Source organism: Mytilus galloprovincialis, chromosome 6, assembly GCF_965363235.1.
Source record: "Mytilus galloprovincialis chromosome 6, xbMytGall1.hap1.1, whole genome shotgun sequence".
In the NCBI taxonomy this organism is placed as follows: domain Eukaryota; kingdom Metazoa; phylum Mollusca; class Bivalvia; order Mytilida; family Mytilidae; genus Mytilus; species Mytilus galloprovincialis.
The window spans coordinates 32,682,168-32,701,277 of record NC_134843.1 but is presented as its reverse complement, the minus strand read 5'-3'; the positions used below and the strand labels follow the sequence as shown (position 1 = coordinate 32,701,277).

The 19,110-nt window shown below is 32.7% G+C and overlaps 1 protein-coding gene across 1 annotated transcript in view; it reads left to right on the top strand.

The window, feature by feature from the left end:
• The first annotated feature begins 10,836 nt into the window (after positions 1-10,836).
• The window catches only part of LOC143079386 (ras-responsive element-binding protein 1-like), a 51,652-nt gene continuing 43,378 nt past the window's right edge, over positions 10,837-19,110 (top strand). Inside the window, exon 1 of the mRNA XM_076254680.1 lies at positions 10,837-11,033. Coding sequence (XP_076110795.1) covers positions 10,994-11,033 — 40 coding nt within the window. The 5' untranslated portion in view covers positions 10,837-10,993. The remainder of the gene's footprint in view (positions 11,034-19,110) is intronic.

The window sequence follows — 19,110 nt, the reverse complement described above, 5'->3', positions numbered from 1 at the left end:
TTTGGGATGTATCTTAATGATATATAAGAAATACATTAACGTTGTGTAAGTCATAACAGCCAAACTTCCAAATCAAATCATAAATTCGTGTATGTTTCAGAATGGGTGTAAAATAAGTGAGCAGTAGCTCACAGTTCATCTTATCTGAAACACTTATCGTCTCCTTTCTATTTCCCAAGGTATGTTGTATGTCGATAAATGTGCGGGTTTGTGGGGCGGGGGTGAACAAACTAAACCTAAAAACGTATGATGAAGACCCTTGAAGGATGATAACGTAACTCCATTCTATCTGATGAAGACCGTTGAAGGATGATAACGTAACTCCATTCTATCTGGATCTTGATGGAGGAGTCTTGAAGGATGATAACGTAATTCTATTCTATCTGGATCTTGATGGAGGAGTCTTCATTTCTGTAGTTTAAATTACTGTTTCCAACCATATGTACCTATTCAAAAGCATCCATTCACCCCCTTTTCCCATGGATCCGCAAATGTACTTTTTCTCTATTCTGTATGTCTTAAAATCCCATTTCTCTGAATTCTTTTTGTTGTTGTTTTGTTTTGGTCCATTAGAAGACAAAAAATACACTGATAATATAATAAACAATAGTATACCGAATAACACTGCATCAAATCATGTTTGCAATACTATACCCAAGATAAAAAGATTTGAAATCATCGGAAACAGGACGAAAGTTGTTCCAAAAATCTCTTATCACTATGTGACAGAAACGGATATACATGTTATACGTTTTGATTCTTAATCCTCAAATATGTTTATACATCTGTGGTTCCTGGTTGAAATCTTGTTAGATAAACAAATCAATCTCAGTCACTCCGTGTGTTTGACTTAATTTGGTATCTGACGGAGGATTTATGCTTAAGTTCTTAAACATATATGTAGGGAAAAGAGAAGGTGAATGCATCCAATAAAATGTAAATTAAAACACAGGTCGAGGGTATATCATTGTTAAATGTTAATATCTAAACTAAAGATATATTGCAGTGCTTTTGATGTGGTTTGTGAGTATTCTACCGTCTTGGCCGTCAATGACTGAAAATAATAGTTCAAGATTTATTTTGAAATAGGCAAGTTTTGTTGCATGAAAACAATGTATGATTTGAACTTTTTATTCAGTACATTTATATGTAACAAGATTCGAATGACTGTCTTTATCTACTCGAAACTATTTTTAAGTTTAGTTTAAATACGAAACTGTGTTGATTCTAAAATCTAAATACTTTTATGTAAGAGGGGAGATAATTCATATATTTTTTTTTTGCAGAGAACAAAATGTGAATTGATCAATTTATGCAGTAAGTAACCAGGAAACGAGTATTGTGATACCATATTATTTCTATTTTCTAGAAGGATTTTTAAAAAGCTATCTCCCTATATATTATATTTCTAAATTTGATAATTTATTAGAAATTAAAGGATATGGTAGTAAAACACAGTATGGCTTTCTGTGTATAAGTTACGCTTTGAAAGCGACGCTTCTAAAGATCGCGACTCTAAAGGAAGATGATATAGACTAGGTTACAGGTTTTATACTTACAAAAATTAGAATAATTAAGCATTAAATATATGAGACTCAAACGTATATTTTTTTTTATATTTTTGTACTGCATAATATTAACATATTAACATTAATATTGTGAAAATCTAAGAAACGGTGTCATTTTTATATTTTTTCTCCAATACAAGACACTGCCTTATGTGGTTTGACAAATAAGGATGCACTAGTACATGTACACTTTGACAGTGATATCACCCTGGGATATGTGAACGTGAGAAATTAAATGAACATTTTCTTACTAAAAATCCTAGTCCATATACAAAAAGAAGGATCACACTTGGACAATAAGATATATTTTAGAATCTGTTTCAGAATGTTATAGAGTAAAAAACATCAATGAGATTGAAAACAATACATGGTTGTGAAGATTGTTACTTTTTTTAACCGCTTTGAAACTTTTTTTTACAATCCAAATCTTAACAATTCACTCAGCTCAAATCATTGTGGTAAGTTTCCCTATGTATCATTTATTTAAAATTTTGAAACGTTTTACTTTTTCACCTTTTGAAGTAATTTTTATAATTCGTATAAAAAAGAACAAGAAATAAGACTATCACGTAGTTGTACAAGTAAAACAGCTATCCCCGATTTACCTATTCCTGCATATTCGGTATGCTGCCCTCGCCACTAATTATCTATAGTTGTTCAATACAAAATTGATCAATTACATTTTTTTCTAAAGATAACTTTTGCCTTTGCAATTTCTCATAATGTCCTAAGGTCTATTTTGATCTATTTTCGGTATCTTCTTGTAATTATGCCATTTATTTGCTGCAGGAAGTATCTAAATGTAGTGTAAGTAGTTTGAACACATGTTGTGTCACGTACCATTTTTTGGATAAGATATTATTAATTTATGTATTTCTTCTTCTCCTTGTCTACATTTTTCAAGTCAAATAAAGGATGAAAGTTGGTGCCTGTTGAAACGTTTAAACCCGCTGCATTTGATTGCACCTGTCCTAAGTCAGAAACCTGTACTGTGATCAATTATGGTTTACTTTTACAAATTGTGACTTTGATTGAGAGAAGTCTCATTGGCACATCTTCTTAAATCTTTAAAATATTGTAAAAGGAAACTACGAACAGAGACAACATTTTGAGAATTTGACAAAAAAACAAAAAAAAACTAAAAATGGTAGTCAAAACTTTAGTCGTACCTTATTGAATATAGGTGACCATGGATGTAAAATTGAAAATGGAAAGGAGAATGTGTTAAAGAGACAACAACCCGACCATGCAAAGAGCAGACAACAGCCGAAGGCCACCAATGGGTCTTCAATGCAGCGAGAAACTCCCGCACATGGAGGCGTGCTTCAGATGGCCCCTGAATAAAAATGTATACTAGTACTAGTTCAGTGATAATGAACGTAATAATAAACTCCGAAATATACACAAGAAACTAGAATTAAAAATCATACAAGACTAAAAAAGGCCAGAGACTCCTGAGTTGGGACAGGCGCAAAAATGCAGCTGGGTTAAACATGTTTTTGAGATCTCAACCCTCCCCTATATCTCTAGCCAATGTAAAAAAAAAAACAAACAAATACAATTCGTTTATCGTACTCGTCCGAAAAAATCCGTATTTACTGGACTGTCCTCCAGTATGCACTTCACGAAAGGTGTCATTTAAGTTTGTAAAACGCAAGCACATGGTTGCGTTCAATATCGTAGCAGCTATAAACGTAGTGCAACGTAGATTTTGACTATTGAACGTGTAGCTATAGACTAGTTGTTACATAGATATTGATAGAAGCTACGTAGCCGCTACGTAGCTGCTACGATATTGAACTCAACCCTGGTGAGCGATTTTTGCATTACTGAAATAAAAGTTTTTGTTGAATACTTTTTGTCTTTCTTCTTTCTTTCTTAATGCTATCGAATTCCTTTAATGCAATTTCTTTTATATAAATATACCAGCAAATGAAGTTAAGGTCTATGTTTTATGCTGTTAACTTCACGACCATTTTTTTCCTTTTCTTTAAATCTATTAATTCTTAGTTTTCAATTATTCATTTCGGTAAGTTATGCACAGTTGTTCAGTATATTTAAAATACTTGATGATATTACAATTGTATTTTACTGATAATTTCTCAAAAAGTGTCACAACCTTCCGGTCAGTGAACTTCTTTAACAAAAGTTATAATTTGTCGATCTATCATCATAACAAGACATGTTTTTTGCTGATGTCATTTCTTTGAATAGCAATATGTCCATCATCAGTTTCCAGTTATAAAATAACATTTTTCCATTTTTTCGAAATTCGCGTAAGATATTTACAATTAAAAAAGACATAGGTCTAATTCAGAGAATAATTAAACACGTAAAACTTTATTGTAATACAGGAATCTGCACAAATGAAACTGTTTTATAAATTTTATACATTTTGCAATCTCTAAAATGATTTTTTTGTTAAAATATTGTATACGTACATGTATCTTAATTTTATGACGAAAGCACCAAGAAATAATTTTATTTTTTCAAATTTGTACTCGTTAAGAATTCTCTTCCAAACCTTTCTCATATAATCTAAAAATTGATGTTTATGTAGTTTGAAAATCAAGAGTGGTACTTGAAATCCAAGGGTGTTAGCTACAGTTCAAGGATAGAGGAGGACAACAAACAGCCTGTAGTTATCCCTGTAATATAATGTTTAATATTACGCTAGACTTTTATTGTCCGGTTGGAATAGGACGTTTTATATTTCTTCCTATGTGACGTTTACATTTTTCTGACGTCATACACGCGAAGCAATGAATGTAGTTTTTAAACTTGATAGATGCTTTTTGTGCTTTTATGTTAAATTTTTGTTTGTTTTGAGATTGTGACACAGTGATGACTGCTGTACCCATATTTTGACAATTTTTCCTAGTATGTCTGTTCACGCATCGTTGTAAATATAATGGAATTTGATGCGACTGTCATACAAGTGAGGGGTTTAGTGCTATAAAACCAGGTTCAATCCACCATTTTCTACATTTGAAAATGCCTGTGCCAAGTCAGAAATATGACAGTTGTTGTCCATTTGTTTGATGTGTTTTATCATTGTATTTTGCCATTTGATGAGAGACTTTCCGTTTTGAATTTCCCTTTTTTGGATGCCAGAGTCTGTGCATGTTAAAGACTTCTGGCAATAACACTTCCCCGCCCCTATTGACGAGTGCATGGGAATAGAAATATTGCTACTTAGGTCTTTTTTCAACCAGCATTAAACCCCATGCCAAAATTGGGCGTTTGTTTGGCTATGCGGGATGTACAAGTATACGCAGTTACGTCTGGTCAGCACATGGACGTTAAATCTGAAGCTTCGCTCTCATAACGTTAAGAATGATTGAAACAATTCTTTGGCAAGTCAAAGAAGGGTTGTTGCAATGCACAGTGTCTGGTCCCAATCCAATATACCTTCATGCATTTTCCAGTGGCAGTCTAAATTTCCCCGACCTTCATCCTGGACTGTCGCTATTACAGGACATACCGTATGTATTTAATACTGTTGATTTGTTTTCGTCTTAAAACATTCACTTGTTTAAAAATGTCTATTAGAACTGGGGTCATCTTTATTTTGGAGGATACATGTAGGTTGAATAATTCCCATAGCCCATAGATCAATGTTAAGTAGTTTGTGGTAGTTTAACAAAATTGCATTAATCGTTTGTTGGACATGCTCATTCACAATGTCATCATACCCGGAAACCTTATTATTTACTTTTTATTTTATTTTTGGGACATCTTCATTTCTTGTATGTTACTTAAGAATCTAAAATGCTGTCAATATTCTTTAACTGATTTGTTTGTCTTATACTGTATATATGCGTCGTTTCTTTATAAAAGTAAGAAAAAATTATACTTGGATGTTCTTTAGAATATGTAAAAAGTAAAATCACAAAAATACTGAACTCCCGAGGAAAATTCAATCGGAAAGTCCCTAATCAAATGACAAAACACATCAAACGAATGGAAAACTGTCATATTCCAGACTTGGTACAGGCATTTTCAAATGTAGAAAATGGTGGATTGAACCTGGTTTTATAACGCTAAACCTCTCACTTGTACGACAGTCGCATCAATTTCCATTATATTGACAATGATGCGTGAACAAAATGTCACAAATAGGGGTACACAAACAACACGAACCCCACCAAAATATGTGTGTGTTATGTCTTTGATGCTGTTCTTATAATATGAATTGTAAAATCTGTATATATATATATGGAGGAAATAAAAATTATCAACCAATCTTACCACAAAGTCGGCTAATAAAGGCCCCGAAATGACGAACGCAAAACAATCCAAACGAGAAAACTGATTAATGTACAGTGAACAATAAACAAAAAACAAATTTCATATACAGCAACAACAACCACTGAATTACAGGCTCCTGACTCGGGACAGGCACATACAGAATTTGACGGGGTAAAACTAGTGAGTGGGTGAAAACCCCCTCCCCCTAAACTGTGACAGTGGTGTTACAGTACAATAAAGAACATACATTAAAATCAGTTAACTCGTCTCAATACAAAGAAGCAAAACATCTAACATAAATAAAGAATGGCAGCGTAATTATAAACCCCCACAACAACAAAAAAAGACACTTAGTACAGATCTGAGAGTACTCCAAGTTACCGACAGCTATAGTTCAACATGAGAACATTTTACAAGTTTTCCCAATTTGAAAACCAAGTCGTTTTTCAGCAAAATTAACAAAATTGACAATTTCAATTTGTGCACTAGTAATCAGCTTCTCAAACAATGTTCAACCCACAGCCTTGAAACTTCACAATATGATTACACATATATATTACATTGCAGTCATTGGCGGATCCAGGGGGAGTTACCCTTTTTTTTTTGGCCGATCAATGAATTTGAATGAGGACATATAGTTGGAACCCCCTTTTGTTCTGGTTTTGGACCTCCCTTTCTTTAAATGACCGGATCCGCCCCTGGCAGTTGTGCATCTTCTATAATGGAATTGTTTTAGGAATGGTTGTCCAATTGTCTTCACACTTGGAATCTTACTTTTTAAGTATTTAAAGAAAATAGTTTGGTATAATAATAATAGAACACTCTCAATACTTAATTTTGATGACACATGCCAAATGTTTCTGAAATAACATTTTTATGGGCGATGATGCATGCTCAACACAAAAAAGTTATGCAAAATGTTCATGAGCATTAAAACTGAATTCGAGATACAAAAAATAGTCACTGCAACATCGATTTTAGTTCTATTGTGCACACAAGAAAAATATGTGCCAAAATATTTGTTTAGTAAAACGAGATCATTCCATTTTGTATTCATATTTTATTATCTTTGTTGGTGACCGTGTTTAATGAGTACAGAATTTTGCTTACATACAACTAAACATACCATTAGGTTATAGGATGATGAATTTAAAACAGCATTCAAAAACCAATAGTAATAAAGGAAGACAACTCTATAATGTTAAAAAAGACAAAACAAGTAACAAAACAATAAAAAAACATAAGCATGTGTTAAGATTGAGCAAAGCAAACCCACCAACAAGGATTTCTGGTGAAAAGTTGTCTCATTGGCAATCATACAATATCTTCCTTTTTGTATAAAAGAAAAGAAATAATACGTAACGGGGTACCATATCGTCAACACACTTTTAACTAATCAGTAATAAATCTGGACAACTCACGTAAAAGATGTGCACTCTTCATGCTCTGTGTATGCTAAAGAACTCTTGCAACATCTCTTTGAATAGAGCATAGGCTGTCTATGAAAGGCATAATATTTTCCACTATTCAAGGAGCCACCATTTTCCAGTGGAATTTTAAATCACAGTGCAACCCACCAATTTTGTTGAAACACGACTAGCCAGCCTGCGTGAAACAGGATCTTATATACCATTCCGGAGCGCAGGATCTGTTTCACTCTTCCGGAGCACCTGAGATCATCCCCGGATTTGTTGGGGTTTGTGTTGCTCCGTATTTTGTTTTCTGTGATGTGTTTTGCATACTGCATGTTGTTTGTCTTATTAGTGTTTGTCGTTTTTTGTCATGGCGTTGTATGTTTGATCTCAACAAGTCACTTTGAATTTCCCTTTAGTATCTTTCGCCACTCTTTAGCAGAACCTACCTATTATTGAAGTTGCATGGAATATTTCCCACTGGACGTTAAGAAAACAAGTCTATGCTGTTTAATCAATCAAGTGTAACTATGGGACAACATTCAATCTGAATCTATCAAAGAGCAGTTTTGCACACGTTGCTACGGTAATACATCCCAATGGATGGATTTAGCTGTCGTCGAGTTGTCGCATGTGGAAACGTACCTATAGATGGTTCAAGGGAAGGTTGTAAAATATATGTTACCGAAGATAAATTTCGATAAAAAAGATAATAATATTATTTATGATTCTTTCTCTGGATATATATATGGGCATCATACATATACAAGTTATCAAAAGTTCCCTGTATCAATCATGTCAATATTTTGACAAACTGCATTAGCGACTAATGTCACTTTATAATTTACCATTACTTGTATTGACTTTTTTGTTTGTTTATTTTGGTTTTGATTTATTTTTCTTGTTTATGTTTTGCTTCTTTGAATTTACGACCTGACCAAGTAAATAATTTAACTAAGGAGACTACAGTAAGTTTGTGAGTTCAACATTGTCCTATGTGATGCGACTGTCAAACAAGTAAGAGGTTTAGCGCTATAAAACCAGGTTTAATGCACCATTTTCTAAATTTGAAAATGCATGTACCAAGTCAAGAATGTGACACTTGTTGTCCATTCGTTTGATGTGTTTTGTCATTTGATTTTGCCATTTGATTAGGAACTTTCCGATTGAATTTTCCTCGGAGTTCAATATTTTTGTGATTTTACTTTTTGGTATTCAAGTGGTACCATGATAGATGTATTGAAAGATCGTAGCAATATAGTCCTTTAATTCAAAGTGGTTATAAATTTTGTTTTTACATCAGGAAAAAATCTAGCAATTAATGTCTACACTTTTACAAAAAGTTATTTTAAATTATATAGCTACACATGACATATGAGAGAGGACTGAAGAGCGGAGAAAAATGTTCAGTTACAAAAATATACATGTTCTTTTTCACTGAGTAGTGCTGCAGAATTAGATAGAAAAACGTATTCAAATGCATGTAACTGGAATAACATGTACCATATTCGATCAAGACCATACGTTTGGTTACCCCAGTACGTTTGCATGTATAAAATAAAATGGACCATTGTATGTTTGTTTTACGGTCGCCATTTCTCATATTGTTTCTTTTTCTTCCTATGCACCATGCAAGTAAAGAGTACAATTAAAATGAACTAGCTATAAATTACTTGCAGCACACAATTAATTAGAAAGTATAATTGATTAACCCTTTTTCATAAATATCAAATTCTGATTTTCAACTAAAGTGAAAATCTAGACTCATTTCTTAATTCGAAAAAGATAATGAATTTATCTGGTTTTAACTTCTATTTCAAAGTTACAATTTGTATTGATAAATATACATTTATTTAAATTGTAACTATTTTGTTTAAAGTTAAACTCTATTATGTCATCTGGTAATTAAATGGCTACCTTTTTAGATCGACTTTTGTATTGCTGCCCTTGAGTAAAGAAACGAAACAGATGAACGGATTTCAAAATAATTATCCGCTTTCGTTTTATCAAATAAATACCCAGCTAAACAACTGATTCAATAAAAGTATTACAACTGTGTTGTAAAGCATCCCCGAACAGTATTTACTTAATTCCCACTTATTCTCTGTTTGTACACGAACTGGGGATTTTAAAATTCGTGTAATGTACACATATTTTAATTCTCTTATCATCGATTTCAAGATACTGTTTTCGTTTTCTTACTCAGAAAAGTAGTCAAGAATTATATACGGGTACAATTATAGCATACAAAAAAACTGTTATAATTTTTAAAAAACATTACGTGCGGATAATTTTCTTCTTTCATCTTATTAACATTTTTGCAACGTTAAAGGATAAAAGGTTTATAATACTGGGTATAATTAGTACCCTTGAAATGGTTAAAATAATATGACCAACTCGTCCAAGGATGGAAACTTGAATCATTTCCAAAAAATTTCAGGTGATGTGTCTACAGGTAAAAAAAATCGAACATACTTATCGAAAGTACTTACAAATTATTGTTTCTAACGGTTCTTATTGATGTCACAAACCAAACATGGGGGGAAATTAATCTATTGACGAACCAGTCGTGATAATCAGCCGTACAACTGGACTACAAGACGGGACAAGTTTGTTTTATCTGATGCTGACGAGGCATTAATTATTGTTAGAACACTTGTTAATATAAGTAGTTTTAGTTAATTGAAAAAAATGTAATTATAAAATAAATATATCAAAAATATAAATAGAGTAATATTCATAAAAGTTTTTTTTATCTGATGCTGACGAGGTATTATTATTAGAACACTTGTTAAAATTAGTTAATTATAAAAAAATGTAATTATAAAATAAATACTTAAAATATTTTTATAAATAGAGTAATATTCATAATAGGAATGTACTTGTATTTTTGGATGTCGATTTGTGTATTAGGTATCAGAGTACTTATGTTGAGGAAGTAAACATAGCTCAACTGATGATTCAATTTAAATGCAACTATTAAACGATTTTTAAAAGTCATTACAACCGTAAATATGATAATTTCATAAAATGCTTTATGCAATCGAATCCCACATATAAAAAAAATCCTATCTGAGTTATTCTTGGAATTATTTCATAATTTAAGATACACTGTAAAATATTACATATATGATATAGATACATATAAGGTATCAAACAGTATAAAAAAAACTATCATGTTTTCAAATAAATTGTTACTAAGGTATAACTTTCACTTTTCTTACTGCCACACGAACTCTTTAATTAAATTGTAAAGTTTTAAACAATTGCACCTCAAACAAAACTGCAAGGTTCGGGTGCATTTTAAGAAAGAAAAAAAAAACGCATAAGAAATGCATGTTTTGTAACTTTTTTAATAGTAAATATCTTCAATCGTAATGACTTCTGATGTCGAAGTACTGTTCTTTCTTTATCAGCTCATACAGAGATAGAGCAATTACATGGCTAAGATATGAAGGTGATAATTTTAAAACTATTGTTATTTAGTCAACCAGGTAAAAATTAGTGAGTGTTCAATTAGTTGTGATATCAAATGCAACGTACTTCGTATTATGAAGCCACAATCCTTTACAACAGAACAAAGTGTTCAACAGCCGCTTGATTGATTTTCATTCACAGTCCTCATTTACCCGATTGTTTAAACAGCGTCTCAGGATACCCTTACCTGGCCCTCGTTTGAGAAGCAGCACGCATGCTCCCTGGAGTCATTTTTGGTCAGTTTACATCAGTTTGATTATTACCTGTAGCCTTAGATGTCGCATCATGTCACGACGGAAGCAGGCGAATCCCAGATCCTTAAAAGGTGAGTTAATTATTTCATAACAAATAATAATTATTATTTCATAAGTATATTATTGATTTGTGTTCTAGTATTTGGCTTTAAGGAAGTTTAAAAACTTTTAAATTAGTTAAAGAGAAAATGACGTCTGCTAATTTCTTACCTGTGACACAGGTATAAAAGATGCTGATGTATATTTCATGGATTCTGAAGATGGATTTGACCTTGTCATTATTCAGAAATAACCTTAGTTTCATTTATATCTGTCACAAAATCATACCGGATGAAATTTGCACCTGTATCATATCTCAGGTAAAATATTCTCATCAACTGATGCAGATAATATACAAAGTCTGAAAGATAAATTATATAGATTCTAAATATTAAAATCAATTAATGCGAGATTAAACTGAAATTAAAATGTTATGAAATTGAGTTTTCTGACCGCTTTTTGAGCCAGGTGTATCAGAATGCAGTCCGCATCTCAACGCCGCCAAATTCCTTTCAGTGCGCGACATGAATCGGTGAATAAATTATGCCTGCATCCCATTAACTGCAGAGAATGTCTCGCATCTAACAACAAAAAGGTTTAGCTATTCAGCAGGTGAAGCTGTGAATAATTGATGCAAAAAGTAGGGTCGAATTTTCAACAGAGAATGCAACCATTGTTATAATGAAATTACTTCCATGTATTGTTATGGTCCTCAACTAAAGTTTAGAAAAGTGGGCTCTGTAATCCTTTAAATGCAACTTTTTTGAAATTTAAGATGACTTTTTGTGTCTGTATTGAAAATCCGCTGTTGATGGAAAATTATGTTAATGAAAATCAAAGTTTGCTGTAAAAAATGAAGTACCACTTTAAAATAGTTAAAACTTTATTTTAATCATTCGGGGTGGAAAACAATTTCTTTGACTTTCCCACCACATCTATCTAAATTTTGTTTAATTAAAGTATTAATTTGTCGGGTTGATGTTTGTGTTATTTAATGCAATTAAATCTTGATGTTAAACGTCAAAATCCGACTTTAAGGTGATTAAATGTCATTGTGTAAAAAGTGTAAAACCTTATTGTCCAGATTTGCCCAAGGCAGACATCTCCATAGAAATCCTTAAGTCTTTTTCAGTCCAAATTTTAACACTTATTGTCTAATAACAATAAAGGTAAAATTAACCTTAAGCAATTATAAGTATTTAACATTGTTTCATCAACGGTTTCAGAAGTGGAGTAGATATAGTAGATATTGGCATTTATATGGCATATTACTTAGTGACAACTTATCTTGACGACATTTTTATAATGTAACAAACTTTTATAGACTGCCAATTTAGTTTCACAAAAAGTTATTAATTAAAATAATCAATTAGATAAATTATCCTATATTGATCACGTGATATTGATAAGAAATTTGAGTTTGACATATGCACTAGAATGTTTTTCATAGTTTACGTGTATATTACGCATATATACGTATACCAATCGGATGGCAAAGCAAAAATATAAATAACATGAAACTAACTGGGAAGTCATTCATTAAGAATTAAATCTACTTAAATTAATATTTTGCTTTCGTTCTAAGATTTGGAGATACAAAATACGAGTTTAAATACGCACACCATTTGTTAGTTGTGTGTAAACAATGACTTTATTTTTTTGTAAAATGGAAATGAAAAAGGCCTAAGAATTTTCCACTCAAACCTAAAATAGCTTTCCAACTAAAGATGTTTAAAAAACACTTGAGCACAATAGAACTAGACTTGTTACGTAGAACATTTCAGCTTCACACTTGAACCAATTAAAGGTATTCACAGGTGATGTTACAGGTATAGATGCAAGATGCCAAAATATTTTGATTTGTTTCCTTGTTTCATTTTACACATTAATGTGTATTCTGTTTTTGTCGTGGTTTAGTTGATGATAAATTGGGTAGATATTTATGGTCTCGTTCTCACAATTACCCCTGGATAATCTTGGGTTACTAAGGCGTTTTTTATCTGCATCACTTGTTGCTATTTAAACAAGATGTTGACCAAGGTTGATGATTTATAATACGGGTATCAGACCACTTCAACTTCTCAAAGGTGATACATATACCGAGGGATAACAATTTCTGTTTGCTTTTACCATGTAATATTTACAAGGAAGAAACTTTACAAAATTATCGATTTATTGATCTCTTCATCTTTGTTTTATGATAGTTTCTTCCTCTTCAGACCACATTTTATTTGTATTAAATAAACTTATCCCCTTTGTGGCCTCTTTTTATTATTTGTGATTCAGCAATCTTAGGATGAGTAGCATCTCTTAACAATACAATAGTGGTTACCTGAGTATTTTTCTCTCCACCCGACACTCTCGTGTATAAACAACCAACTATTTAAGATCTATTTTTCTCACAAAGACAATGAAATTTCTTGTCCTGAAAAGTCACTCGAAAATATAAATTATAAGTCGTAAAACGTTAAATTATTATGCACTTTTTATGAAAAAAAAAAGAAAGTTTTCACTGTATGCGCCTATAGTATAGTTGACATGATGGGAAATACGATGTTGAGAGATTTGTATGCCGAAGTTCGAATCCAAAATATGTATATATACGGTTGGGGAAGAAATCAGCTTCATGTTTATGAACGATGCAAATTAGTACTATTTCAGTATACAAATGTATACGCAAATTTATTTGAACTGTCTTATGAAGGTTAGCAATTATTTACTGGACAGGTAATTGTATACTTCGCGCGTTATACACTGCGGTCATCAAATAATATATATATACTTGAAGGAGAATGACAAAAAAATCCATATAAGGTAGTGATGAAAAAGGTATTCTTAAAATATAGGAATGATCAAAATCTGGAAGGACAAAAATTTCCGAAATAAGAATACCATTCAAAAGTTACAATGCAGATAACAAGTACACTGAAAGATGAGAAACTGCACAGATGACGAACCCTTCCTTCTCTGCTGCACGAATTTAAGTGCAGACAAGATAAAAGGCATAGTATCGCGAGATTTCAGATGTTACGTTCTCAGGACCACTTTTGGTTATGTGCCTTATCTACTTGGGATGACAGAACCCAGCTTATGGTTGGAATTATGCAAGATTTTCAGCGGCATTGTTATCAGTTATTAAAATTTAATAAGATGGTGTCCAAATATTGATTAAACATTCAATAAAATTACGTTTTATCTTTAAAGTTTTCAATCATTACGTGCACAAATATCAACTGACTATATAGAGAGATCGGAAATATGGTTGAGAATGTGGAGTACATATACTAACATGTCAAATACGCATAAAGAAACAAGATGAGACGCGGCGGTTATCGATATTTCATTTTTTAATTCGACTATGTTCTTACTTATCAAACATTTAAAATATCACAAAAGATGTAAAAATTTTGTATCAAGATTTTCTTTCCAAATCAATTTCTTACAGTTTCCCTTCCTTCAAACTAGTTTAAAAGACTGATTGATGAAAATGATAAAACTCGACAATTAGTGTCACTTTCAAGGCCTCATCCAGATAGCTGTACCCCGACATACACGCAATATTAACTAGAAGACCTTCAGATTCTTGAAACTGATACCAAAAATTTAATTTCATAAAAAATGATTTCTAAAAGAACTACGTGGGTTGCTATCATTGATGGAGTCCTTTATTATTATCTTAAGGATAAATTTCCGCCTTTTAATTTTTTAAAAAATAGTTCAAAATAATGATTAAAGATATATCTCATTGATTTTTTTTTTCAAAAGAGATACATATATAGAGTCCTTGAGGCGGACGTTGCGGGTGGGTTTTTTAGTATGGGGAAATTGGTAAGAAAGTTATCTTCTGCCCGGTTGCCAAGGAGTAGCGTGTCCCAAACATAAATTGATGTTATTGACTTTAAAATTTTGATGGAGTAGTAGGTAAAACAAGTCCGGATTTAAGAGTCTTGTTGGTCTCCTCAACAATGGAAAGAAAACATTGCAACCATAATATTTATACATTTACTCATCACGAACCAGTTCAGGCATTTTAACCCCGAAGCCAAAAATTGATCTCTTTAAATGCTGTAACAACATGTTCAATAATGTCGAGACAGCTTGGATTTAGAAATAAAAAAAATCTTCCCCAAGTTTTCAGTTTTATTTAGATAGAAGGAAGCACTTTCATTGAAGTTGCAATGTAATTATGTCACACTTCTGCGATGTTGCATAACTTTCTGTCGGTCCCTTCACAAATATTTGTCACATTCATGTTTCTCAACAATACTAATGAACCATATGACGGTCATCATCTTAAGAGTGACGAGCTGTAACGCGCGAACTATTTTTTTTTCGGAAATACTGCAGCATGACTAAATATACAAATACTCCGTATTTGGTCTGCAGATGTACACTGATGAATTGTAAAGTATGCACATAGTTTTCGAATCAGTCGGACACCTACCCGGTTTCGAAAACTTGAAGTTTCCTTACGAGTAGATGTATTCTTGGGATACAACGAGCAACTTGCTATGTCAACATTCAATCCCGGTCCAACCACAAAGTAAAGGTTCTTTTTTCATGTTATAGATTTAGATGAAGTTTTTATGGTGTTTGTTCTGTTTTATAAAGTGTTTATTATACTACGATCTTTTCTCTGTACCCATAATTGATACCGTAGCTACAAAATCCGGTTAAAATTGTCTTATGCCATATTCACTTACAAGTTTTCAAAGCTAAGCATTATATTCTAGGTTATAGAATAGTAAATTTTGGGTGTGTTTTAACAAATAATCGTTTCTTTTAAAAACGATTTGAACACAAAAAGAAATTGCTAACCATCTATAGAAACGCTTTTAGTTCCTGCATCTTTTCTTTGATAACACATCTGGTTAAAATACAGGTAATGTGTATTTATCGTCGCACCTTTGAACGAAATGAAAAGAGTCTCCTTACAAGAAAAACCGAATCAGGTGAATGTCGTAAATGATGTTGGACAAAGAAAAACCTCTCAAAGTTGATGATAACGCTCAATACAAATATTTACTTTATGTACTGAATGAATGATTTATCTGTAGTTAATATTAAAAATTGGATAACATAGAAATAAACACTTTTGTCAAACATCAAGAAAAGAAATCGTGTTTATAGCCTAGGATCTGCCTTGCGTCGGTAGAGAAACTTGTACAGAGGGCCAGGAATCATCAAGTAAGGTTAATGTGACTTTAAAGTATGGCCGCCGAAAAAAAATAAGTACTGATATATGAGGTGTGCTGGAAGTTAGCTCTGATTGATTGCAATTAAATTCAGACACAAATATGTTTTAAGTCATCAATACCAGTGACTATAATAGATAATACTAATAAGACTTGTGTAGTATAATAGCCCAAGTAAAGTCCCTGGGCTGAAATAACAGAGATTTCTCAATCAAATCGTATGTTTCTGGTTATACAAATTTACTTAAAAATGATTGACCTATCATTATCATTACTACATCGGGCAATACTAAAGCAATCATCAACTTCCATATAGTATTTTTTGATCATATGAGGTTTGGGCTTAATTATTTTAGAATTTAAGAATCAGGCCGCCACTTTCAAATTTGTAGGGTTGAGCGATCCTGATGAAAGTTGCGCATTGCCAAAACTGAAAGCACTACGAACGCATCGACGTCGCGCAAGATACTGGTGACAATTTGAAGGTGATTCGAGAAAAATCGGCGAAAAGGCTAACTGTCCGTTTAGGACGCAACAATTTGCAGAATCGCTAAATAATTTTCGTTACCCAATCTAATGGCAACAAAATATCTGTTTTTCATGATATTTTTTTCACGAATAGGTTTCGATTTGAAGCGCTAAATTTTATGAAATAGGCAATTTTGCAGTGTAATGCGTAACATTGAACATTGAGATCTCCAAACATTTTTGAGAATGAAATATGGATTGAGTAGCCAAAGGTAGTTCTCATTTGGAAGGAATTAAGAACCATATGTAAAGTTTTGAATTACATAATTTTACTTACATATATGACGTCATACATGTAGAAAAATGACGTCATAGCAACTTTTTGATCTTGTAATGGTGACAAATAATCTAGACTCCAACTGCAAACTTTGAAGATCAAATTCATATACTGAAGGTAATTTTAAAAGGATATCGTTTATATTTATAATTTATAAATTACAAACATTTCTGTTTAAATTGGTACCAAACTTTTTGAGTTTACTTGTTTTAAAAAAAAACTATTGAAAAAATTTAAAATCAGAAAAAATGTCCCGTATCATCTGAAATCCAAACAAATATTCCATTTTGACGATTTCGGGATCTACGATGTATCGCGATTAAATCAGAAGAAAAATACTGATACAGATTTCAAAAATTACAACAAATACTGAACATGATAATATAAATACTGGCTGTTTTTATATTTTATCCTTTTCGCAAATAAAGAAAAGAAAAATCAGAAAAAATGTCCAATGAGACAAAAAACGTCGAAAAATAATGAAACGTCATATTTCACACAGAGTCAATACGCAAAAGAAATTATAAGAAGAACTTGTAAAGAATCGATCTCCAAACATGAAACGATATGGGCATGTTTTTGCCTTAGGGAGCTTCCATTTGATTTTTAAGGGGGGGGGGGGGGGGCTAGAATGAAATTTGAAAAAGAGGGAGGACAGGGGTTTTGAGTGTAAAAAAAAGGCAGACAGGAGTTTCGAGTAAAAAAATAATGAATAAGAATGGAAACGGAGAATATGTCAAAGAGATAACAACCCGACCAAAACGTAGAAAACAGCTCAAGGCCACCAATGGGTCTTCAACATGCGAGAAATCCCGCACCCAGAGGAGGTCTTGAGTAGGCCCCGAAATCCTAATGTATACTAGATCAAGAAAATGGACGCCACTCTTCACTTCGAAACACAGAGATGAACTAAAAGTAAAAAAATATAAAAGACTAACAAAAGCTATAGGTACCTGACTTAGGACAGGCGCGAACTGCGGTGGGGTTAAAAGGGCAGGATGAGCAGTTGGCAAACAAACCCAGGATAAACTTGTAAAAAAAGGCAGGACCAAATATAGTGAAAATAATAAGGCAGGACCGAGATAACAACTAAAAAAAATGCCGGACAAAATTTTTCATCCTAGCACCCCCCCCCCCCCTCCCTGAAAAATAAAATGAATGTCCGTAAACACAGAGGTAAAAAAAATGTAGAACTTTCATCAATGTCACTTGTTGTACCAGAAGGTTCAAATGTTTTCAAAAACAGAATGGAAAAGGCCAGAGCCCTAAGAAAATTTAAAGAAGGTTTACCAAAATCTCCATCTAAACGATGCGCAGTTATATCGACTTATTTGGCCCGCAGATCCCCTCGATCGCCAACAATAGCTAATCTGAAACATTCAGTTTCGCCAGTTGAAATGGCCGTCGTTGCAGATATTCAAGAAACAATAAAATCTACAAAATTAAAGCGATCTAAGAATGCACGTTCGGTAATGAATTCTGTTACTGCATCAATCCGCGGGGAAAATTTAGCAAACTCGAGAGGTAAAATTAAACTGTGTAAAAATTTAGGTTTGCCAGCAAGAAGGGTTGCTGGAGGCCAGCGTATTAGGTCTAGAATTCTTAAAAGTGAATCGTCTGCATGGGCTCTTACGCAACAGAAAACAAGAAAAGATTCCATTTCAGAAGAAACAAAGAAAACAGTTTATAACTTTTGGCTCTCTGATGGCATATCACACCCGACCGGCAACAAATCCGATATCAAAAGAGAACGATTGGGACCAAACTTATATACTTCGCATATGACACACGTGCTGGAAAAAACACAAACTGATGCGTATTTAGATTTTGTCGCCAAATATCCGGAAATTAAAATTGGACAAAGAGCATTTGAGAAACTTCGACCGTTTTTCGTAAGACCTGCATCTGAAAAAGATAGAAATACATGCTGTTGTAGATATCACGTGGAAGCAAACCTTGTTTTCAAAGCATGTATGAAGTTCAGAAAATCGTGTGACAGGGAAACCGATTCGCAAGAAAGTGACTATCCCGTATTTGAGAAAATGTCATACCTTATACATATTACGCTATGTCCAAAAGTAAATGGATTTTATAGAAAAAATTGTCTTG